Source organism: Diabrotica undecimpunctata, chromosome 4, assembly GCF_040954645.1.
Source record: "Diabrotica undecimpunctata isolate CICGRU chromosome 4, icDiaUnde3, whole genome shotgun sequence".
Taxonomy (NCBI): domain Eukaryota; kingdom Metazoa; phylum Arthropoda; class Insecta; order Coleoptera; family Chrysomelidae; genus Diabrotica; species Diabrotica undecimpunctata.
Genome location: NC_092806.1, coordinates 68,986,968 through 69,012,296, shown reverse-complemented (window position 1 = coordinate 69,012,296; position 25,329 = coordinate 68,986,968). Strand labels below are relative to the sequence as shown.

General features: G+C 32.8%; 1 protein-coding gene across 2 annotated transcripts in view; it reads left to right on the top strand.

Annotated features, from left to right (window-relative positions):
- The window catches only part of Nep5 (M13 family metallopeptidase neprilysin 5), a 144,559-nt gene that overhangs the window by 75,689 nt on the left and 43,541 nt on the right, over window positions 1-25,329 (top strand). For both annotated transcript variants that reach the window (XM_072529685.1, XM_072529684.1), the window contains 3 exons: window positions 2,834-2,930; window positions 6,404-6,580; window positions 16,178-16,337. In XM_072529685.1, the coding sequence (XP_072385786.1) occupies window positions 2,834-2,930; window positions 6,404-6,580; window positions 16,178-16,337 (434 nt within the window). The remainder of the gene's footprint in view (window positions 1-2,833; window positions 2,931-6,403; window positions 6,581-16,177; window positions 16,338-25,329) is intronic.

Below are 25,329 nucleotides of genomic sequence, written 5' to 3'. Positions count from 1 at the left end.
GATTAAGCAAACCAAAAAACAAAACTGGAAATCTTTCGTGGCATCCATCAACAACTCTACTCCCCTGTCTGCATTATAGAGGAAAATTCGTCAACTATCTGGAAAACAGCAAAACACCCAAATTAGTTTCTTAAAACATAATGATCAATTCATTACCTCAACAGAAGAAATCACAGAAATTTTTGCAGACCTTTACGAACAAAATTCCAGCACTAATAACTACTCTCCAAATTTTCTTCAATTTAAATTTAGAAATGAAAAGAAGAAGATAATGATCACAGAGAACACGGAAGACTACATGAACTCTCCAATTTTACTGGAAGAAATGGACGATGCATTGTTTGGCATAAAAAACTCTTCTCCGGGTCCAGATGATATACCAATAATTTTTCTCCAAAAGCTAAGCACAAACTCTAGAACATACCTCCTTAATATTTTGAACCAAATGTGGATTCCGTACTACTTTCCAAACTCGTGGTCAGAATCATATATTATCCCAATCCCTAAACCCCAAAAACCAAAAACAGATCCCCAGTCCTATAAACCAATATCCCTAACCTCGTCAACCTGTAAGCTATTTGAAAAGATTATAAACCGTCGTCTTACATGGTTTCTGGAAGATAAAAAATTACTTATCCCGGAGCAAAATGGCTTTCGTCAAAATAGATCAACGACGGATAATCTAGTTGATCTTGAATCCGAAGTTCACGAAGCACTCATTAACAAACAACACTGTCTAGCTATTTTCTGCGATATAACAAAAGCCTACGATTGCACATGGAGATATGGTATAGTAGAACAGCTATACTCCTGGGGTATTAATGGAAAATTCCTAAACTTTATTCAAAATTTTCTTCAACTTAGAACATTTAAGGTACGAGCAAATGGAACACTATCATCAACTTGAATCCAGGAAAATGGAGTCTCCCAAGGATCGGTGTTAAGTGTAACTTTATTTCTTGTTGCAATTAACGACATCTTGGAACAATGTCAACATCCAGTAAAAGCAAGACTATACGCAGACGATCTGGTTATCCTACTAAGAGGAACAAATCTAGAATCCACCCAAAGAATCCTACAAAGCGCATTAAATAATCTCCAGAAATGCTCTGACAAAACAGGACTCAGTTTCTCTAACGAAAAAACAAAATGCTTGCTCTTCTCAAAAAAGCGAAAAAAGACATTTGACAAAACATTGAATTGGAAAAGTCACATTAAAAATCTAAAAGGTACTTGCCAGCAAAGCATTATTATTTTGAAGACACTGTCAAACATCACCTGGGGCAGCAATACGGCAACTCTTCTACGAATCTTGTCATCCTTAGTTCGATCAAAAATTGACTACGGCTCAATGGTATATAACTCAGCTAAGAAATCTGTTCTTAAATAACTAGATGTAATTCAAAATACCCTCATACTAAGTATATGCAGTGAGTCAGGGCAAACCCCTTTAGAATTTAGAAGAGATTGATTTTTTAAGTTTGTCGTTTGCTTGTAAAGTTATATCCTCTCTAGACAACCCAGTCTACCATAACGTTCATAGCAATCGTTTTAGCCACTACTTCTTATCTCATCCTCAATGTAATCCGCCTTTCTATGAACGAATTAACCGATTACTTTATAAATATAGCATAATATTCCCGACAATATACCACCCTTCCGAAAACCCTCCTCCTCCATGGACTGTAAATAAACCACCAGTAATCACTGATCTATCAGAACTTAATAAACATGAATCCCCACCAGCCTTATTAATAAACCACTTCAAAGATATATTATGGATAGATTTAGCGACTACCGACAGATCTACACAGATGCAACAAAAACAACGGACGGAGTCGGCGCAGCCATTTTCTGTAATACTCATAATGCTAAATTTAAGTTGCATAGCAACTGGACTATCTCCAATGCATACGCAATTCTTGAAGCTTTAAAATTCATTAACAAAACGAACCAGAGAAATTACACAATCATAACTGACTCAAGGAATGCCCTTTGTGACATCCAAAACATATACTCCAGCAACCCTATTCATAAAGACATTTACAAAGAACTTCAAAATGCTGCAAAGGAAAACAAATACGTGGTATTAATCTGGGTTCCATCTCATACTGGAATACACGGTAACGAGGTTGTGGACCGTCTAGCTCACGAAGCAGCGACAAGTGATGGTCAAGTGCAATTAAATAAAATAGTGCCAAGTGATCTTAAATTGTGCTTAAAAAACGTAGTTAGTTGTGAGTGGCAAAACAAATGGTCACAGTGTTCCGAAAAACTAAGGCAAATTAAAGACAATGCTTTACAAAAATAAGCCTTTGTGTTACCTAGAAAAAAACAAGTCATATTTTCTCGACTTCGACGTAGCCATACACATCTTTACCGAATTACAAGAGACAATCCTCCATACTGCAACCAGTGTCAAACTAACAGTACAGTAAAACATATTTTAACCGAATGTCAAATTTTCCAGGAAACGAGAAGTAAACTCAACCTTCCCAGCGACATAGGCGAGCTTCTTAGAGACAACAATCATCTAAACAATATTATAAAGTTTTTAACGGCTATAGGCATAAAAGATACTTAAATTAAAATCTAGTCTGTATCACAAATTACATATATCAATCTTCTTCCATGTTAGTTTGTAATTAATACATATTTACCTTTTGTGTTCTAATATGTATTTTTCATTGTTGTCGTCTATAACCTCAGTGGTTCGGAAGACATTAAATAAATCAATAAAAAAAATTTTTGGTTAAAATAATAGATACAAAAAAAACAATAATTTCTGTTCCTATGAACATTTACTATTAACTATCTTTAATTATTATTTTAGATCCATAGTTTGCAGTACAGTAACGCAAACATATATGGGATATGGTTTAAGTTATATAATTGGAGATACAAATTTTGCTAACACAACAAAACCAAAGGTAAAACTGTTTTTCTGTATCCTTGTTTTTCATTTATTAGTCCTACAGCGTACTAATTTTTCACGGCTTGCTTTTTTGTCTTAGAAGTAGATGTTTATTGTTTGACTCTCAGCGATTTGATGACATTGTATTCTTGTATAACTATGTTTGTTGCACTTTATCTAAGAGTCTTAGGTGAATAGTCTACTCAAAGTCTTCAATATAATAATTGATTTTCTTTTTTTTTTTTTTTAATCACTATATAAAATATCAAGCAATATAAATTAAAAGAAAAGACAGTTAAGATTTGATTTCACGAATAGTGCCTCTATATATTCGCTTATACGTATTTCATCCTACCAGGATTCATCAGAGCGACCGGTACAGAAGCTCTAAAACCAAGAAATTTTCGCATTTCTACTTTGGTGTTTTATTCTCAAATGACGCTATAGCGTTCATATTGAAGCCATTTTATTATTGCTTCTTTTGACGGAAAAGATTTGATTTCACTTTTAGAGCTTCTGTACCAGTCGCTCTGATGAATCCTGGTAGGATGCAATACGTATAAGCGAATACATAGAGGCACTATACCTGAAATCAAATGTTAACTGTCTTTTCTTTTATTTCGGTTTACTCTTTATTAGTACAAGAAACAAGTTCACCAAAGATTTTTACTTAGATGAAGAGATATGTTGTACAATGCAATTTTTAGATTTCCCATGTCTCTCTTTAGATGTTTTCATGGTCTGTTTTGCCTTGCAATTTAGATAAGGATCAGATTAAAGCAAAAATCTGAAGTTTGGTTTCGTCAGCCAAGAAATCTTTGCTACTTTGGTGTTCAATATAAATTATACTAATATAACCTAACCTTGTAAGTGATGATCCTCCTTCTCCTCCTCATTTCTTGAGCCTTTATTAGGGTGTAGTGACACTGTAAATATTGTTAGCTTGCTGTCCCTATTGGCTGCGATCCTTTGTCATATAGACGGCTCATGTAGGGATTTTCCCACCAGAGTCTTCATTTGGTCTGATTAAAGATCATCCTCTTGGTCTTCGGGCTTCTACCTGTTCTTCTACTACCAATAGTTTCATGGTCACCGTTCTTCTAGCTATGTGGCCGAAATAATTTAGGTATGCTCGGTTTACTTTTTTTAACATTCTGTTTTTTATATACAGCTCTTCCCAGAGAAAGTGATGATACATAGTATGTTTTGAACGAAAGGGTACTGATAGTCGATGTTTGAATGTGCGGTTTTCTAAACATTAAATAACGGAATTTACAGTAGAAAATGAAAAAGCTATAAAGAATGAGAAATAATAAGGTTTTTGTGGTAAAAAGTGTTTCACTAATGTTTTCTTCTTTTGTTTTTATCGAGTTTGTCATATTTTTATAAAGTAGTCAATAAATAAACTAACCATTTTTGCGTTTTGCGTAATTGAATCATTTTAAGTTTTCTGTTACTTAATTTCTTAGTTTCTTTTACTGAAATTTTATTAGTAAAACATATAATAAAATGTACTTTAATTACTTTTAAGCGTTTTATAAAATATCGAGAAACATTAAGATACTATTAATAATTTACTTTATTCTGGTATTATTAATAATTATACAAGAAATAGAAGTAATTCAAATTAAAGCAGCTGTTCAATCAAAAACAATCCCATTCAGGAGATGTTTCAATTTTAAGAAAGCCAACTAGCAGAAATTTTAAGAGAAAGCAGAGCCTGCAAACTTTGTATGCATTTGGAAAAACAATCAAACTGTCGTAAAGATAGGCCATCCCTAGTGGATGTAGAGTCAATTATATTCCTAGAATTGTTGAGAAAAAATACAAACTGATCGAAAACTACTGCAAGTTATATGATGAGAAAGTTCTATCCCCAACGACGGTTGAAGCAAGCGAAAAATTAGTCGCGGCAATATTAGAAACTACACGCCAGGCATGGATACAGAGAGTTGAACCGATTAATATAACACGCAGTAGCAGGAAAGCCTAGAAATGAATAAAGAGTCTAGCTGGAGATAAGATAGCTACACAACTTCTTTAGAACGGTAACCCACGTAAAGAACAAAAACATCCCAAGCATATAAAAAAAGGACAGTACCTAAAACCTGATACAAAGGACAAACTGAACATCGCCATTGCAGCAGTTCAGATAGGTAAATCATAGGTATTAACATTCTTAAATAAAGATTGGGTCATGGCATGGCAGAAAAAGATTCAGAGGACCCAAAAATTGATATTAAATAGAATCAATCCATATATAGAAGAAAACTTTATAGAGGAACAGACAGGCTTTAGAGCGTAAAGGTCATATACTAGCCAAACCCTTAATCTTACGCAGTACTTCGAGGACGTATATCAAAAGGAATTAACGACTGGACTCGTATTAATTGATCTAAGAGCTGCATATTATACTGTTAACCATCGAATACTCCAAAACAACATGTTTCCATGTTGAGTTTGAAGGCAAAAAAAATTATATAGATGGCATGCTCAAAAAATGGAGTATCATGAAAAGGAATACTTTTGCCAATACTCTTCAATCAATACAAGAATGACCAACACGTCATTAATACCTTAAAATATTTATTTATTCTTATGAACGTGCAACCGCCTAAAAATCCACATAGTTACATTGCCCATTCCTCAAGTACCTCTGAGTTACGCTAGATAGAATATTAAGCTGCAAGCAGCATATTTAAAATACTAGTAATAGACAGTATGGTAAACAACACATACTGACTGATTACTGGCTGCGTGAAGCTAACTAGAATTGAACACCTCTATTTACTGTCAGAAATTGCTTCTTTAGTTATTAGACGGAAAACGCACAGCATGACAGTACGAGATAAACAGATAAACGACCATCGCCATCCCCTATTCGTCCATATTCCTATACGTAAATGACTTAAATCTAGAATATCATTTATTGACAGTTAAGCCATTATCCCACAATGCAAAAGTGATGAGATCCATAATGGGTAAGAGCAGCAAATAGCAAATATCGTGAATATCTCAGAACTACTCCCACCAGGTGTACTAGCAAAGAAGGAAAACACTGAATTGACTGCGTACAGGTATCGGAAGATCCAAACAAAATATGATATGCTGGTAGTATAATATGTGCCATTAAATATGATATGAGGGAGATGACAGGTGTGCACGCTGTGTGAACCAATCAATGAGACACCTACTGCAGTGTCGTCTGGTAAAATGTTAAAGAGTGCTTTAATGCAGACTTAATGGAATGCAACGACATTGCATTAGCTTATGTCAACCATGCATTGGTTAATCGAAATATGAGTTTTATTGTTTTAATTCATCTTTATATAAACTTGCATCTATTTCAATGTATTTTATTTTATAATTTTACTGTGCTGTATTTTAATTTTTGGATGGTACTGTGATTGGGCACTAGTTAAAAACATAAACAAAATATAATAAAATAAAATTTAATTATTCTTTTTAAATACATAATAAATATTTTAGGTTGAAAGAATGATTCAAGGATTGAAGGATTCGTTTATAAATAGTGTTAACCAAATAACTTGGATGGATAGTAAAACCAAAAAAGTTACCGTAGAAAAAAGTAAGGAAACGATATCTTTTATCGGATATCCAGATTGGCTGTATCAAGAAGGCGAATTAGATAGATACTACAGTGACGTAAGTTAAATGCATATGTAAAAAATACGCTTACTCAAAAGAATCGTCCAATTGTCATGGACTTTTATAATCCATTATATTTTGTCTTTATTTAGAAATAATGAGACGAAAAATGTTAACTTGTAAAAAAGTGTACTTTCTTAATTTGGTGGCTTAAATGCATTTAAGCATGTAGTGACGAATATTCTTCAAAGTCGACTAAAAAGTGATGAGTACGAATATGACATTATTTTTCGCTGCAAATAATAAAGTTCGTGTGATATCAACGATTAAAATTTAAAAAATAGCCATAGTGGCTTGTAAAACTACTTTCAAAATTAATTTTTGTTTTAAAAGTGCATTTTGTAGTCAGTCTACTCACGCCAAATGTGTAAGATTTTTTGTCTTACAAAAGGAATTTTTGTGTTACAGAAAGGTGTAAGGTAACAAAAAACATGAGTTTTGAGGTGAGAGCAAGCGGGATTTGGTAACTAATTCAAGTTTGGTGAAGTTTGGTTAGGTTAGATCTAAACTTTAATTGAGACATCCTGTCGATTTTGCTACGACGAAATCTCTTCACACTGTCTGTATTGTGCTCTTAAGGTACAATATGAAAACAGACTGCCTGTATAAAATTGAAACGGTTTTGCCCAGAGCTTTCAGTGTTGCCGTCTGAGCAACTAAAAACTTATGGCTATCTAGATAGTAATATCTTAGAATAAAATATTTTTAAACACTGTATATACCAACTTTCAAGACTCTATGTCCTCATCTGAACTTTTTTTTAACTTTAATCACTTTTGGCTATTGACCTAAAATCCAATACGATTCCAAGACAAAAAGATACACAAACAACAGCGATAAATAACGTTAGATCTCACAGAGGGTCAACATCGATCATATGCTAGTGATAACAAAATGTAAAATAAAAATGCAGAGACGAAAAGCACAGAGAAAATGGGACATAGATAAATTGAAAGAGAAAGAAGTAAGAAGAAGATTTGTACAAGAAGTAAGTACAGAGATGCAGTTTAAAGAACAACAAATGGAGAAACAGTGGAAAACTCAAACAAGGAATAGACAATGCAGCAGAGAAAAAGGTTAACAAAATGCAAAATAAAAGAAGAAATAATTGGTTTCACGATGAGTACAAATTAGCAGTGGAAGAAAAGAATAAAACAAGATTGAAATAGTTAAGCACAACCAAAGAAGAGAAAAATACAAAAATCAAAGGCAAAACACAAAGAAATTATTTATATCGAAAAAAAATCAAAAAATAGAAGATGTTATGAAGGAGATATAGAAACGAGATATACTTAATTCACGCTAAAAGGGATCATCAGAGATGGCTATTCACAGAGGCTCTGAACGTAAAAACAAATCTTTTCTGTGTTGGGAAGCAACTCTCAAAGTCCTTGGCGAACTGATTTCTAGTACTGATAAATAAGATGCTACTATTTTCGTTGCTGGATCTAATAATTTTTGGGCAAGTGTGTGAGGATAACCGGTTTCGGCAATGAATTTTGATATTTCATAAGAACCAGTACAATGTTTTCAGATTGAGCGTTCTGAGAAAAATTCCTAGCCCTAGTCTTTTTGGTAGCTATTAATTCTCGCTTTTTATTTATAAAAAAATCTATTGGCTTACCACGGTATTCCTGGTGCTTCTTTTCCAAGTGTCGCTTCAATTTTGAAGGTTTCATGGACTCATTTAAAAGTGCAGCATAACAAATAACACATCAGTTTGGTTTGTCATCAGTCTTCTTCTTCTTCTAATGGCACTACAACCCTTTGTGAGGCTTGGCCTGTTTAGCAATGTTCTTCTATTCTGCACTGTCAGAATTAGGTATGTAGGTATATGGTGGATCTTTTGCTGTATATAAACAACATTTGACTTGTAATAGGAGGATTTCATCAAAATATAATAATATTTTAATGAAAATGTATATTTTTATTTTCATATATGTATGAAAGGAGTTGAATGCAAAAAAAAATTTTTTACACATACTCTGCAGTAAAATTCATTGTTAATTTTGTTATTAATATAAAAATACAATACAATACACTGCAATATAATTCAATATAATAATGCAATACAAATTAAAATGCAATAGTCATAAGTATTTAAAAATGACAATATACATAACTTACATATTATTATAACGCATATAACTTCAAAAACTGAGCAATGAATCGCTGTTGTAAAATTTTTATTCTAAACTCCATTAAAAATTTGTAAAATCCGTGACATGTTAGCACATTGCCGTGACCAGAATTCGAACCTGGGTTACCACAGCCACAACTTGGAATCCGAACAACTAGTCCACTAGACGATCATGGCTAATTAGGCGATGTGTATTACGATTATAGTTCTAATATTTTAAAACTCTAACCTAAGATTCCATTAAAACAAATTTAGGTCAGTTGTTTACAAAAGAAATAATGTACTTAATATTAATTTAATATACCATTTTATATAAATAAGTACGCTAATAATTAAAAATAAAGTAATCAATCAGTGGAAATAATAACAAATAAATGTTTCCGATTCTAAAAATGCTAAGATATTAAATAAATAATATTCATCAGTATTTAAAAATGACAATAGGTATACATAACTTACTTACCCATATGTTGAATTTGCCATAATAATAATATTAAGACAAATTTAAATAAAATGAAATATTCATAAGTATTTAAAAATGACAATATACGTAACTTACTTACGCATATGTTTGATTTATCATGATAACAATATTAATAAAAAAAATATTTTTTGGTGATACAACTGTCAATTTATCTGAAATTGATAAATACAATACTTAATTGTTGTTTGTTGTGTATGTAAGTACACATTTGAACTTTCTTGAGATATTTACAAGTTTTAATTTATAATTTAACATGCCTAACGAGGCTTGTTACTCCCTTGCAAATTTCCGATTCACTTCCGTGCAAATTTCCAAAGTCGAACGAGCGTCTAGAAGTATAACTTCAAAAACCAACAACTCGGATTATGTTATAAATTTTCATTTTATTTTAAAATTTAGTATTTTTGCGTATATTACATATATTTAATAAAATTAACGTGGGTATTTTAAATATTTCAAAAATAAAAAAGGAAATTCATATTGGGATTCGAACTCACATACACCAGCGTATGAACCAAACACGTAAAATATTTGCCAATTAGACATGACACAAACATATTTCAAAATTGACTGTTCTCGGTCATACAGTGATTTGTTGAGATTATTATTTTGAAATACAAAAGTCTAAAATAATTATGAACATTTAATAATAATTAATACAAAACATATCACATAAATAATAATATTAGTAAATATTATATATATATATATATATATATATATATATATATATATATATATATATAATATATAATATATAATATATAATATAATATATAATATAATATATAATATAATATATAATATTAAATATATATACAAAAGGAACATTTTTATTCTCGAGATAGGAGGAGAGAGAGAAAATGTATCTTCTGTCTCTCTCTTACTCATTATCTTACATATGTAATGATTTCACCGATTCACTTCCGTACAAATTTCCAACGTGGAGCGCGCGTATAGAAGTATAACTTCAAAAATTCTAAGCGATTAAGTGCAATATATTTTAAGTGCTGGACGCAATTATCAATACAATGATTTAGTTAGTTATTGACCATGTAATAGTCTATTCAATAATGGACGTTAATAGTCGAAGTTCAACCACGATTTAATCCCTTATGCCTTTTTGTGTAGGTATTGTAAATGTTATATTAAATAAGCAAAAAAAAGGAAATTTAGAATTAAATTATGCCGTTATGTCTTTTGTGCAGATACCTTATCGTAAAAACTAACAAACTTTCAAGTGGCATGAAGAAAATAATGACGGACACTGACCTACAAACATTACATTTTTAGATCATAATTAACACCCTTAGGGTACCAGCAGCCCTTATGCCAAAATTTTGAAAAAGGTTCAATACTTCTATATATTATATATTTCTAAAATGACATAAGGGAGAAAGCTATCTTACAAAAAAAGATTTTCTATTCAAAAGAAAATTCAATTTTCACGCAAATGTCCCCAGGAAACCCCACAGTTTTCACATATTTTACTTCCCTTGATTTCATCTTTCAATACTCTCAAAGGCATAAGGGATAGAATCATGGTCAAACTTCGTCGGAAATTTGATGGTCTATTAATCGTTATTTTTAGTTTATATATTTTACAGAAGTATCAAATTTGCGACAATTTATTTTTAAATTGCTTTTGAAACTACATTTTTGACCACTTATTTTGAAACTCTCTATATATTGCTCGGGTTTATTTTTCAGCTTTTTTCCAAGACTTGTCTTGTTTATTTATGAGCAGGTCAGTTATGTTCATTAAAACGTTCCTATTTTATATCGATTTACGTTTCTTGGCAGCGCTACAAATCCATGAACGATATTGTTTGGCTTTGTGGAAACTGAAAATGTTCATTGATTTTGTTTAAATTAATCAAGGTTATTTGTACAGCAGATATATCAAGGCCGTCTTTAGCTTTCACTAAATTTATAAAAAAAATAGTAAAGCTATATTTTCTTTAAACATTATTCGTACCATAAAATGGGGTGAATAAGAACGGTTTCCAACGTTCAACTAAAAAAAAACACTAACACATGTTGCAAACATAAAACGTATGCATTGTTATTTGGGTCTTACCTTCCTCTTTTAATCATCATCATCATCAGTAGCTCGACAACCCTTTCTGGGTCCTGGCTTGTTCTAGGATTTTCCGCCATTCTGTTCTGTTCCTTGCTTTGTTTTTCCAGTTGGTAATCTTAAGTGTTTTCAGATCTTGTTCCACTTGTTCCATGTATCTAAGTTTGGGTCTTCCCTTTGACCTTCTTCCTACTGGTATTTGCCTCATAATATGTTTTGGTGTTTCAGTCTCCAACATTCGTTCAACATGGCCCATTCAGCGCAGACGCCCGATCTTTATGGATGTTATGATCTCGAGTTCATTGTATGCTGCGTATAGTTCAAAGTTATATCTTCTGCGCCATATGTCATTTTCCTTCACCCCCTTATATATGTGTCTAAGGATTTTTCGTTCAAATGTTCCTAATAGGTTTTCATCGCTTTTCGACAGTGTCCATGTCTCTGATCCATATACAAGGAACGGTTTTATCAGGGTCTTGTATATTTTGCATTTAGTTGTTCTTGTGATGTTGTTAGATCTTAGATGTTTAATTAGTCCATTATATGTTTTATTAGCGATATGTATTCTTCTCTTAACTTCTTCACTGACATTGTTATCTGCGGTAACTAGTGAACCTAGATATGTAAAATTTTTCACGCTTTCGATGTTATAGTCTCCTATTGTCAGATTCTGTAGGTTTCTTTGGCCTGTCGATTTACTGGCCTTCATGTATTTGGTTTTTATTTCATTAATGTTTAGGCCACTGTTTTGTGCCGCTCTTTCTATCGCATTAAATGCTTCTATCATCTCTCTTTCGCTTCTAGCTATGATATCAACATCATCTGCAAATGCCAATATTTGTACACTTTTTGTTATTATTGTTCCTCTGGTGTTTACTTTTGACTCCCTAATTATTTTCTCTAATGTGATGTTAAATAGAATACAGGATAGGGCATCTCCCTGTCGTAGGCCCGTTCTCACATGAATTGTATCTGTTAGTTCGTTTTGAATTCGAATTTTGCTTTGTACTTTAAGTGTTTCTTTTATGATATCAATGAGTTGAGTTGGAATATTAAACTCTTTCAGTGCATGGATCAGAAATTCTCGATGGATGCTATCATAGGCACTCTCAAAGTCAATGAAAAGATGATGTGTGTCTATATTAAATTCACTAGCCTTTTCCAAGATTTGCCTCAAGACGAAGATCTGATCTATTGTGGACTTCTGCCCGCGGAAACCACATTGATATCCCCCAACTATTTGTTCCGCATATGGTCTCAATCGGTCATACACAATATTTGATAGTATTTTATATGCCACAGTCAGTAGCGTTATTGCCCGGTAGTTTTTACATTGAAGTTGATCTCCCTTTTTATGTAGTGGAATAATTACTCCGGTATTCCAGTCTTGTGGCAGTTGTTTATTATTCCATATGTTCACTATTAGTTCGTGTATCGCATTCAATAGGGAGTCTCCACCTTCCTTTATTAATTCTGCGCTAATATTGTCTAATCCAGGTGACTTGTTGTTTTTCAGTCTGGTAACTGCTTCTTGCATTTCAGCCACTGAAGGGGGGTTGTTTCTCTGGTATCCGTTTGATCCAGTATAATTCCATCATATAGTGGATCTTCGTTTTTTTCAAACTTTTCTTTGAAGAATTCTGTCCATCTTTATAGTATTTCACTCTGTTGAGTTACTATATATCCTTCTTTGCCTCTACACATCATTGTTCTTGGTTTAAATTCTTTTCTACTTTTGTTAAGTTTTTGGTAGAATTTTCTGGTTTCTGATGGTTTATTTAGTTCTTCCATTTCTTGGAGTTTTTTTTCTATGTGTTCTCTTTTCTTTCTGCGATGTATTTTCTTCTCTTCCCTCCTTAGCATTCTATATTTCTCCTCTGCCTTTCGTGTTCTATGTCGTTGTTGTAGTCGTTGATATGCATTATTTTTCCTCTCTGTTATGTTACGACACTCTTCATCGAACCACTGTCCTTCAGTTGATTTGGGCTTTTTTTGTAGACCCAGGGTCTCTTTGGCCGCGTCTTGTATGATGTTTTTACACGCTTCCCATTCTCTGTTTATATCCTCGTACTTTTGTCTGTTTTCTAGCCTTCCTTTTATATATTCTTTGTATTTTGCTTTTTTGCTGTTGTCTGCTAAGTTTTTTATTTCATATTTTTCAATTTTGGATCTCTTTTCTTTTTTAATGTTTGAGATTCTGGCTCTTATTCTACTTTCCACTAGATAGTGATCCGAGTCTGCATTTGTCCCTCTTCTGCTGCATACGTTTATTACGTGTGAGTGATGTCTTGAGTCAATAATAACATGATCGATCATGTTTACTGTAACCTCATCTGGAGATCTCCACGTTCCCTTATGAATATTTTTTCGCTGGAAGCATGTGCTGGCAATGACCATGTTAAGGGAAGTTGCTAGATTTATTAGTCTGATGCCATTGTCATTGGATACCTCATGAAGGCTGTGCTTACCTATAGTTGGTAAGTATGGTAGCTCTTTTGCTATTTTTGCATTGAGATCACCATAAATAATTTTAATGTCATTCTTTGGGCATGAATGGTATGCAGCTTCTAGTTCTTCATAGAATTTTTCTTTGACATCGTCTTCCTTTTCCTCTGTAGGGCATGCACATTTAAGATGCTGTAATTAAAAAATGTTCCCCTTAGTCTCAGGATGCACATTCTAGGGTTCATAGCACGAAAGTCTCGTACGAGGTGTTTAACCTGCTTATTTACAATGAGCCAGTACCTAGTGCGTGGTCTTTAGCGTCGCAACTATAGAATATAATGTGGTGTCTTTTGTCAATGGTGCCACTCCTGGTCCATCTTATTTCCTGCCGAGCTGTTATATCTATTTCATATCTATTCAGTTCACCGAGCAGATTTTGGAGGGCTCCCGATCTGTATAGGGATCGGATGTTCCATGTCGCGATTCTTAAATCATGTACCTTTTTCTCGCGCAGTCGTCGTCGTTTGATCAGTCCGGTTTTCATTCCTTGAACATTCGTAACATGTGTGTTTTCTAGGATAGGGTTGTTAGCCCTATGCCTTACCCCCTTTTCGGAGGACCATTTCTCCCTTCCTCGTCGGCCCTGACCCTACTTTCCACTGGGGTTGGTTACCTAATCTCCGGTAGGGTTGCTCAGGTTTGCCAGGGTCCACCCGTGTGATTAAGTCACACTTCTTGGAAGTGAGGATAGGAATTGAGTAGGAGTGGCTAGAGGTGTTATCAGGAAGCAACACCTTATATTGCGCATCACTACTCCTTTGAACCCCTTCCTCTTTTAATATTTAGGTGTTAAAAAATTAGAAAGTTAATACTCTAATCACAAAAAAAAATCAAAACCTGGTGTTATCATTCACCCCACCAAGTGGGGTGAATAGGAACAACAGTATGAAAAACTATTGTGTTCCTATTCATACATTTGTAGGGTCAATAGAAACAGGTAAAAAGTGTATAAGGTGTAAAGTAACATACACATATAAATATAAAGTTTGTTTTATTGGAAAAATTTATTGTTGAAATGAAAAATACACTTTTAAGGTCGGCTAATATAAACACAAATCACTAAGATCATTATTAAAACTAATCATGTTTTTAAACCGAGACGAGGTATTTACGTTTAGACAACTGTCTTATAATATCATCGGGTTTAAAAAATGCTCCCTCTTCAGTTTCGGAAAATTTCCAAGCCTGGGGAACCTTCTTAAAAAAGATTCCTTCGTAGCCGCCATCTTGATGATAGAGAACTTTAGTAACGTAGAGCCTGAAAGATTGCTTGATCTTGCCATACACTTTGACCATTAAGAAGTCTGCAATGTTAACGCAAGTGTTCGTTTCTTCATCAGATGATAACACTAGCTCCTTGTCACTGTCTTGGAGAGAGTTTTCTGAAGCACTAGATTCTCGTTTTAGCTTATTAGTGCGCCTGGAAATTTCTTTTGATGGATTCAGTTCTATATTCTGAACTCCTGATGGTACTGATTCAGGTTCAAACTCTTCTTTTTCTAAATCTGTCACCAAAACACTTTTTCTCGGTTCGATATTCATTTTTGTTTTCTTTTTGTTTTGTCTCTGAGTATCAGACTGTCTTAATGTCTTCAAACGTTCTTTAAAAGTGTCATTAATTCCTTCTACGCGAACAGAACCTGACGAGGGCGTTTGTGTTCCAGATTGTCTGCTATTATCATTGTCTGAATTCGGCAGCATCCTTAGGACTTTGATGCGATCCAAAGGCACGATGCCACATTTTTTAAACCCTGATTTGGCATTTTCCTCTGAAAGACTATCTACCAGTTTCTTTAATAGTCTAGGAAACTTGTCTTTAGCTACTGTGGATTCATTCCTCCCTGGTCTTGTTTTCCATTCCTCAACTATTTTGCGCTACATAATCTTCATGGGTCTGAAGAATGCCACATTCAGGGGCTGAGTAAGGTGAGTGGAAGTGCTTGGTAAAAATATAAACTTGATGTTTTTTCTTGGCACAATTGAATTAAATCGATTGACAAGTGAGACGACAAGTTGTCCCCAATCAAGTATTTTTTCCCTTCTAGGTCCTTGAAAAAGGGAATTGCAATGGACTGAACCCAGTCACTGAAACAAAAACTATCAAACCAACCTGGTAGGAATAAAACTTGACTCTAGTGTAGTCCACTACACTTATGTGAACCAGGCGAAAAATCTGTCTACACCAGTAAATGATACGAGTATTAAGTAAAAATGTTTTTCATACTACGCGACATTAATACGCGTTTGATAATTTCGTAAATTTGCTTGCTACTGGGGGCGGATTTTATTTTTGAAGTATTACTTATTTAATATCAATTGGAAATAAAATAAAACGTGCATGAGTTTAATGTATTCTATTACTCATTTACTTATTTATTTTCTTAGGTTATAATAAACGAAGATACATACTTGGAAAATATGGTAAGCGTGATATTGTCAGAATCCACAAGATTGTTAAAAAGTCTACGAAAGATTCACAAAAGAGAAATGGCTAGCGAACCTCTTGAAGTTAACGCTTTTAATTATTTTTCTGAAAACTCTATAAGTAAGTAACTATTTTACGTTTTTGATTTAATCTACATGCTTTAAAAACGTAATACCAACATTTTTGACTACGCTAGCTATCGAGAATTCAATCATCCCACTATCAGCCCTCAATATTCTTAAGTGTTCTAACATATATATCTATAAATAAAATCTGTTTAAAGGAACTGTCAATACAGAGCTAGGGTGAACTTTTTTCCTGTCTTTGTTTAGGCTTGTTGATAACTATCCATGGTAAGAGATTTTTTTGATAGATTTGACACTACAATTTTGAGATAACTATTGTTAGATAAGGACGAGTAAGTATCCGATTTGTTGTCGGTCATACTTGTGATTTTATGATTATAAATTCTTATAATTACTTCTTGGGATAGTGACGGCTAACTCTACGTTATGAACGGGTTTAACCGTTCAGTAGAGGCAGCTTGTCTAGAAGACCAGTTGGAGTCAATGACGGCGTTGATTGAAATATTGGACAATGGACGATATTGGAAACGATGACGGCCAATTGTAAAGCCAATCGGAAGCTTTTGAGTTTCTCCGGCTCTGTACCTTCTTTTTATAAGGTACATTTATCGTTTATTGACTGCGTATCATTGCATTGCAGTGTTGATGCTGGAACTGTAAGTTTGTAATTTGTAAATCCGGTGCAGTGGACCGTGTGTGTCTAGAGAAGTACATAATAGAATTTTGTGACTTGTAAGTAATTGTTTTATAATAAAAACTTCATTTTTCAGATATTATCATCATCATCATCAGTGCTGCTACAGCTTTAGTTGAGCCTTGACCTTCCCCAGTCTATTTCGCCAGTCGTTTCTGTTCATCTCCAACCGTTGCCAATTTGCCGCGCCGATTTTCCTTGCGTCCTCGTCCACACCGTCCCTCCATCTCAGTCGTGGTCTGCCTCTACTCCTATTTCCCACTGGGACCGATAATAGAGTTCGTCTGGGTGGGTAATTTTCATTTGCTCTTGACACATGTCCAGCCCATCTAAGCCTACCTATTTTTATGAAGGATATTACATCTCTACCATTTACTATTTTTTTATACTTCTCGTACAATTCGAAATTATATTGCCTTCTCCAAATACCATTCTCACAGAATGCGCCCATTATTCTTCTTAGTATCTTCCTTCCGAAGACGAGCAGAAGATTTGCGTCTGTTTTGGAGATGGTCCATGTTTCTGACCCATATGTCAGCACTGGTAGGATGAGTGTTCTATATATTATTAGTTTGGTTTTCTGGCTTAAATTTCTGTTTTTTAGCTGCTTGCTTAGTCCAAAATAACATTTGTTTGCTAGCAGTACCCTCCGTTTTACTTCTTCAGATGTGTCATTATCGTTTGTTATGAGAGAACCCAAATATGTAAACTTATTTACTACCTCAAAATTATATTGGTCTATACTGAAGTTTTCTTCGGCGTTTCTAGCTCTATCTCTGTTATTTGGAATAGATGCTAACATTTTGGTTTTTTCCTCGTTTATTTTAAGGCCCATATTTTGTGCGGCTGTCAAGAAGGTGGAAGTCATCTCTTTAAGTCCTCGTGTAGTACGTGCGATCAAATCCAGATCGTCAGCGTAAGCCATAATCTGCGTTGATTTATTAAAGATTGTTCCCCTATTGTGTAACTCGGCATCTCTTATAGTCTTTTCTAACGCTATATTAAAGAGAAGGCACGCCAGCGCGTCTCCCTGCCTTAACCCTGCATATGTTTCAAACGCTTGTGACATATCGCCTTGTATTTGCACTCTGCAGATTACTTTACTCATAGTTGTTTTTACGAGCCTTATTAATTTATGGGGAATGTTAAGTTCATTCATGGCTTCGTATAATTTACCTCTTAGGACGCTATCATACGCTGACTTAAAGTCCACAAAGAGATGGAACGTGTCAATATTAAATTCATTGGTTTTTTCTAAGATTTGACGTAGCACAAAAATCTGGTCAATTGTTGACCTACCTGGCCTAAAACCGCTTTGATACTCACCAAGGATTTCTTCCACGTACGTACTTAAACGGCTGTACAGGGTGTTGGAGAATATTTTGTACATTGTATTCAGAAGAGTTATACCCCTATAATTTTTACATTCCAACAAATCTCCCTTTTTGTGCAGTGGACATATGATTCCAGTGCACCATTCCTCTGGCATTTGTTCTTCTTCCCAGACTTTGACTATTATGTTGTGAATTTGGTGCATAATGCTGTTACCTCCATGTTTGATGAGCTCTGCGGGGATACAATCCACTCCTGGGGACTTGCTATTTTTGAGTCGTGTGATTGCGTCTTTCACTTCAAATATTGAAGGAAGTTCTACGTGAGTGTTATTTCTTGGTTTTTGGGGTGACGCATCATTTTCAACTTCGGTACCAAGTAGTTCTTTGAAGTGCTCAACCCATCTGCTTTGTACTGCGTCAGCGGAGCTTTTCAGATATTATGGATTATAAAAAAGAGCAAAAATATTGTTAGCACTTTTTGAAGTAGTTTTGATGGGTAATGAGTATGATGATGAAGAGAAATCGGGAGAAGAAGATCATGTAGAAGATAACTTGGAGGGAAGCGATACAGAACACGATAATGAGGAATTCGATGATGAGACAGATTATGCTATTGGTCCATATTTTTTGGGCAAAGATAATAAAGCAAAATGGGCTAAGCATATTACCCCTAAGAACGTCGGAACTCGAAGTGAAAATATTGTTCTGCAGCTTCCGGGTTCAAAACAATGTGTCAGATAGGAAACCGATATTTTAGATATCTGAACAATCTATTTGATACCGATATGTTGCAAATAATTGTTGATGGAACCAATACAAAAATAGAAGCAGAAAAGCAGAAGTTCAGTCGCGAGTGAGATATATATCCAATAAACATTGATGAAATTTATGCACTTTTAGGTCTCGTATATCTTGCAGGTGTAAGAAAGGCAAGTCACCAATACAATAGACTTGTGGAAAACGGATGACACTGGTATAGAGGTTTTCCGACTAACAATGACCATCACGAGGTTCAGAAATTTACTAAGGTCCATGCGAACTAATGATATCAATACAAGGCAAGATAGAGTTAGTTTGGATAAATTAGCGCGAATAAGAGATCTTATTACAGAGTGAAACGAAAATCAGAAAAAATGTTTCTCTTATTCGCAATATGTAACCATGGACGAAAAGTTGGAGGCTTTTAGAGGACGATGCTCGTTCCGCCAGTACATACCAAGCAAACCTAATAGATACGGTATAAAAATATTTGCACTGTCTAATGCGAAGTTATTTTATACCAGTAACATGGAAGTATATTTTGACAAAAACCAAGTGGGTAGTCCATACTATCTAGACACTAGTACCAAGTCAGTGGCAGAACGGGCCTGTCAACATCTCTACAGATCTAAGAGAAATATAACCACTATCAATTGGTACAAGTAAATAGAAGAGAAATTACTGCATATTTCTCTAACAACCAAGGACGACCTATTGGCTCCAGTACATTTGTGTTTGGTTTAAGAGGAACACTAGTGTCATATAACTTCTATAAAAAGACTATAAAAAACCAAAACGTTCTGTTATATTCCACTATGCACCATGGAGACGACATTGATCCTGTAACTGGAAAACCGGAAATCAAATTAGCATATAACAGCACAAAAAGCGGTGTTAATACCGTAGATAAATTATGCGCACAATATGATGTGGCACGTTGTAATAGAAGATGGCCTATGGTTGTTTTGTATATCTTTTTAAATGTTATAGCAATAAATTCCTTTGTTATTTACAATTCCAAAACATTCCAAATTCCGCAAAGACCCGACGAGAAGTTTTGACAAATTGAGCATTTAGTCTTATGTACAATCACCAGAAGAATTGAAGCTAAAATGTCTATATACCCAAGAAATAAGGATTCGACTAAAGGAGATCTGTGATTTGGATGAAGATGTCGTGAGAGCAATTATTGGAAGGTGTGGTGACTGTGAATGGAAAAAGAAACGAAAAACAAAATATTTTTGTTTGATTTATAAAAAGTATCTTTGTTTGGAACATGTAAATTCAATTCGCAGTGACTGTAACAATATTTGGGCTTAATTTTATTATGTTTCTTGCCATTTCTTATATTTTTTTGTGATAAATCTTAGTGAAATAATGATTTATTTTTATTTAAGATAGTTCTTGAAGACTGATATGTTATGTTCTAATTTTAAATGAATTGTAATTTGTTTAGTAAAAAAGAGAATAAATTAAACTATTACAAAAATTGTGGACTATTGTTTGTGCCACGTAAATAAACATTTTAAATAAACAAAATATGTCAATAATAACAAATAATATTTGTAAAAGGACTGATATTCTCTTCAGAATTTTCACCACTATAAGATTTTAAAAATTTTTGTTGGTATTGTATTTTGAGAATATATTTCTGTAATGAAAATATCCGTAAGAGCAGGTTGCAAGAAGGGTTTTGGCTCTAACGGTATTGTCTCTAATTATTATTTCTTGGTGTTATTTTTTGCGAAAAAGAAATCTCATTGACTGATACAGATCTACATCAATCATCAATTATTATGTAGTATGCCAAAATTGTTATATAAAAGGACTTTTTAGGATGGGTTGGAACTAAGATTTTATCGTTGCCTTGCTACTTTTATATTTTCCATAGATTACTCAGTTTTTAATTTACTTATCATGTTTGATACATCTTCAACCAGTTAACGTAAGGTATAAGATATTTTTTTAGAAACTTTTAAAAAGTGTATCGTTGGAATCTGTACACGTAATAAGACTAGATAATTGTCTAAAAAATTATAAAAAGGTAAATAATATAAAAATAAAGTGAAATAATTATTGTAAACATGTTTACAAATTGTTCTGAAGCTATTTTCTTGTGACATCTTAATTACTACTTTAATGGGAACAAGCCACAATTGAAGTTTAAAATGAGTTAATTGACGTTTTAATATCCACTTCGGAAATCGTTATCAAAATACAAACATTAATAAAGTAAACAAATTTTGTTTTTTGTTACTTGTTGAAAATTCTTCTAATAATTAATTTTATCTGACTCATTTATATTGACAATTCGACATATATGATACATTTTAAAGTAGACATTTTAAAATATCCGTCAGAAAAATAATAGGATGTGATTCGTCTTTAAAAAGAGAACCACATGCCATGATAACAGTAAAATTCTCTAGTGATTTCATAGTAAATTATGAGGAAAAAACCAGGAACAAAACCTCCTAATAATCAGCAGTGTGAATAAAAAATAAGTGTTTACTTTAAGAATTCAGTTATACTATAAGTACAATCTTATTAGATTCAGCTATAAGTTTAAGTACATTCTGAAAAATTTGTGAATAATATTTTGCTTATACTTATAAGTGTATACTAAAAAAATTAAGTTTAAACTAACAACAGGAAACACAAATCTAGAAAAAACTTATAAAAACCGGCCGTATTCTATTTTTGTGAACAGATTTTTCAGTTTGTTTAGTTATTTATTACAACCATTAGCAGACACACGTTTGTAAAAGTGTTAAAAATGAGTTCAGAGTACGACAGTGAATATCCTGACTCCGAAGTTGGTGTAGAAAAAAAAAGGCAATTTGCGCTTCATATAGGCTTTATCTAATCACAAAGTTTTATTTGATAAATCGCAGTTGCCATTAATAAGAAAAAATAAGGAAATTTCCTTAATTAAAATGCAGGAATGATACCAAACGATGTATGGAAAAGTATTAATGTAAAACAATTAAAAAAAGATTCAAAATATAAAAAACGAATTAAAAAAGAAAACAGATATGAAAGCAACTGGAAATAAAAAAATTATTTTGAAAGATTGGGAAAAAGAATGGCTGGACATTATATATAAAGATGAGAAAAACCCAACATTGCATAAAATTCCTGGGGCGGCGACAACGGCATTGAAGCCGTTGGAAAATGTAGAAATGGAAATACCAGCGAAGACAAGGCACGTTTTAGTCAGACCTCCTCCTCGTTCCTCTTATATTACACCATCACAAGCAAAAAAGAAATAAGCTGGAAGGGCAAGAAACAGATCAGACTGCAAAATTATGCACAGCAGATCTACAAAGACTGGTTCTTCTTGAGCAGTTAAAACTTACGCGCATGCAGATCGAGCGAGAACAACTTTTATGGAACAAGCTACGTCAAAGTCTATCCGAAACCTAAGGTCCCGAAAGCTAAGGTCCCGAAATTTCAACTTCTTTATATTTAGATAAAATATTTAGGTACAATGTTATAAATTATGAAATATGATATATTTTTTAAGGTACACACCCTGTATATTTTTATTTGTTTCACCAGTTTTTGAATATAATTTGGAATTATATATATATATATATATATATATATATATATATATATATATATATATATATATATATATATTGATTTAGAGTATCAGCAATCGGTCAGGAAATAAAACTCTATTTGTTTTTTTTTATTTTTAGCTGTATCTCAATGCTAATACTACTTCAACGATCATGGGAAGTACAGAAACCAATGTACGTCTGTTTTATAGATTTTGAGAAAGTGTTTGATAGGGTTTAACATGGTAGTCTCTTTGAATATCTAGAAATTTGTATATATATATATATATATATATATATATATATATATATATATATATATATATATATATATATATATATATATATATATACAGGGTGGTCCTTAAGTAATTGTACAAAAAGGAATAGTAGATTCTACACTTTAAAATAATACGATTTAAACCAAATTGCTTTAATAAAATGTTGATATTAAGAAAGATACAGGGTGTTAAAGTGCAAATTTAAAATTTTATTTTTCGCTATAACTTTCATGTTTGTAAACATTTGTGTATAAAAATTTACAGCTATGTACTTTTAAATCTGTGAAATTATAATTTAATGCACACTTTGATGTAACTGATAGAGGGCGCCACATGTGCCACATATGTGGTATAAATTTGCATTTAACTTTTTTGCTCTTTAAGTTACATGTATTTGGGATATAAAATATTAAAGATGCATTATTTTAACAAAAAAAAGGTATACATATTAATAACTTCAAAACTCAACAGTTTTCGAGATAATCGCATTTTACCAATCAGCTGCATAATTCTGATTTAAGACAATTACTCCAGGCAACGAAGAAAAAATAGACAAAAACATTAATACTTCTGAATTTTGGTATAAAATACCTTTGACTAAAGTTAATAGTTAACGAAATATTAAATAAAATAAATATATCCGCAGGATAATTTAATAATAGGATTTGGCAAAATAACAGAATAATAGGATTTTACATCAAACATTTTACTTTTTATGTTAAATTAAAGTCATAATCAAAACATTTTGTTTACAATCGAAATTAAGAAATAGTTAAACTAAATAACATAACTTTTTTTCAAAGTAAGTGTTCAATATGTCCACCATTTTCATTAATTCATTTGTCAATATATTCCATAAAAGATCGTCTCTTCGTAAAGAAAATCGTAAAGAAACTGCTGCAGTATTTAATTCTTTCCAAAGTTGGTTGCGAATGTTTATGGGATTCTTATAGACACGTTGTTTTAATGCGCCCCATATACCAAAATCAACCGGATTAAATTCTGGGCTACGTGGTGGCTATAATGTATAATGGATGAATATATTCTTTCGGATACATATCCAAATCTTATGGTATATTATGGAACTACATCTTCTTTGTCGCAGAGGTTAAATAATGTATTAAACTATGATGTATCTCGTTCATTGGTTACTTATATACATACGGAATAATCTATCGATGACATCACTTATTTATATGATTACGTTACAGCTTACGAGTAACTATAATTACATCTCAAACAAATGGACATTTATGATTTACTAACGAACTAATATTATGCTGAACTAAATTGCCTGTGTGTTTACTATATTTATAACAATATCGGGTATTAGGCCAACGATGATGTTTTTGTAAAAATGCTAAGTTTTTAAGGTTAGATTTGTAGCAAAAGTATTATGAAACAAGACACCTATGTGTTATTTAATACCTGTGCTCTAGTTTCTATTTGTCCTAATAAAAATGGGAAAACAATTTACGTAATGAATAATAAGTATTTTTTTCGGATTTTTTATGAATTAAATAATTATATCAATATCTCACCACATTGCCAAGGAATATGACTACCACGATCAATCCAACGTTTAGAAAAGTTCTATTTAAGTATGTTCTAACTGCCTTCTCTCTAGAATGTGGTGGTGTACCATCTTGCATAAACCACATATTTTGGGTTTTTAGCATTTCACAATAGAGAAAAAGTAATACAACGCCATTATAGAAACTTAAGAAGCGATAGCAAAGGGAAATTGTAAACATGATGACGGCCAACGTCTGAATACGGACACGGCACCTAAAGAAGAAGACGAAGAATCTTTTCTCCAATAAAACATTTAGCACCCATAACAAAACATTTTGTGATGTTACATTATCATCTTTGAGTTGTTTTAATAATAATAAACTATGAATCATGCTTATCTACAGGTATTCAGTGCTTTACCGCACAAATATCAAACTAAGAATTATTATGCAGCTGACTTATAAAATGCGATTATCTCGAAAACGGTTAAATTTTCAGGTTACTAACAAGTATACCTTTTCTTTGTAAAAATAATGTATCTTTAATATTTTTTAACACAAATAGAGCTAACTAAAAGAGCAAAAAAGTAAAGCGCAAATTTATGTCACACATGTAGCATATGTGGCGCCCTCTATTAGTTACATTAAAGTATGTATAAAATTATAATTTATCATACTCAAAAGCATCCACCTGTAAATTTTTGTCCAAAAATATTTACAAACGTAAAAGCTATAGCGAAAAATAAAATTTTAAATTTCCACTTTAACACCCTGTATCTTTCTTAATATCAACATTTTATTAAAGCAAGTTGGCTTAAATCGTAATATTTTAAAGTGCAGAATATATGGTTTCTGTTTGTACAATTACTTAAGGACCA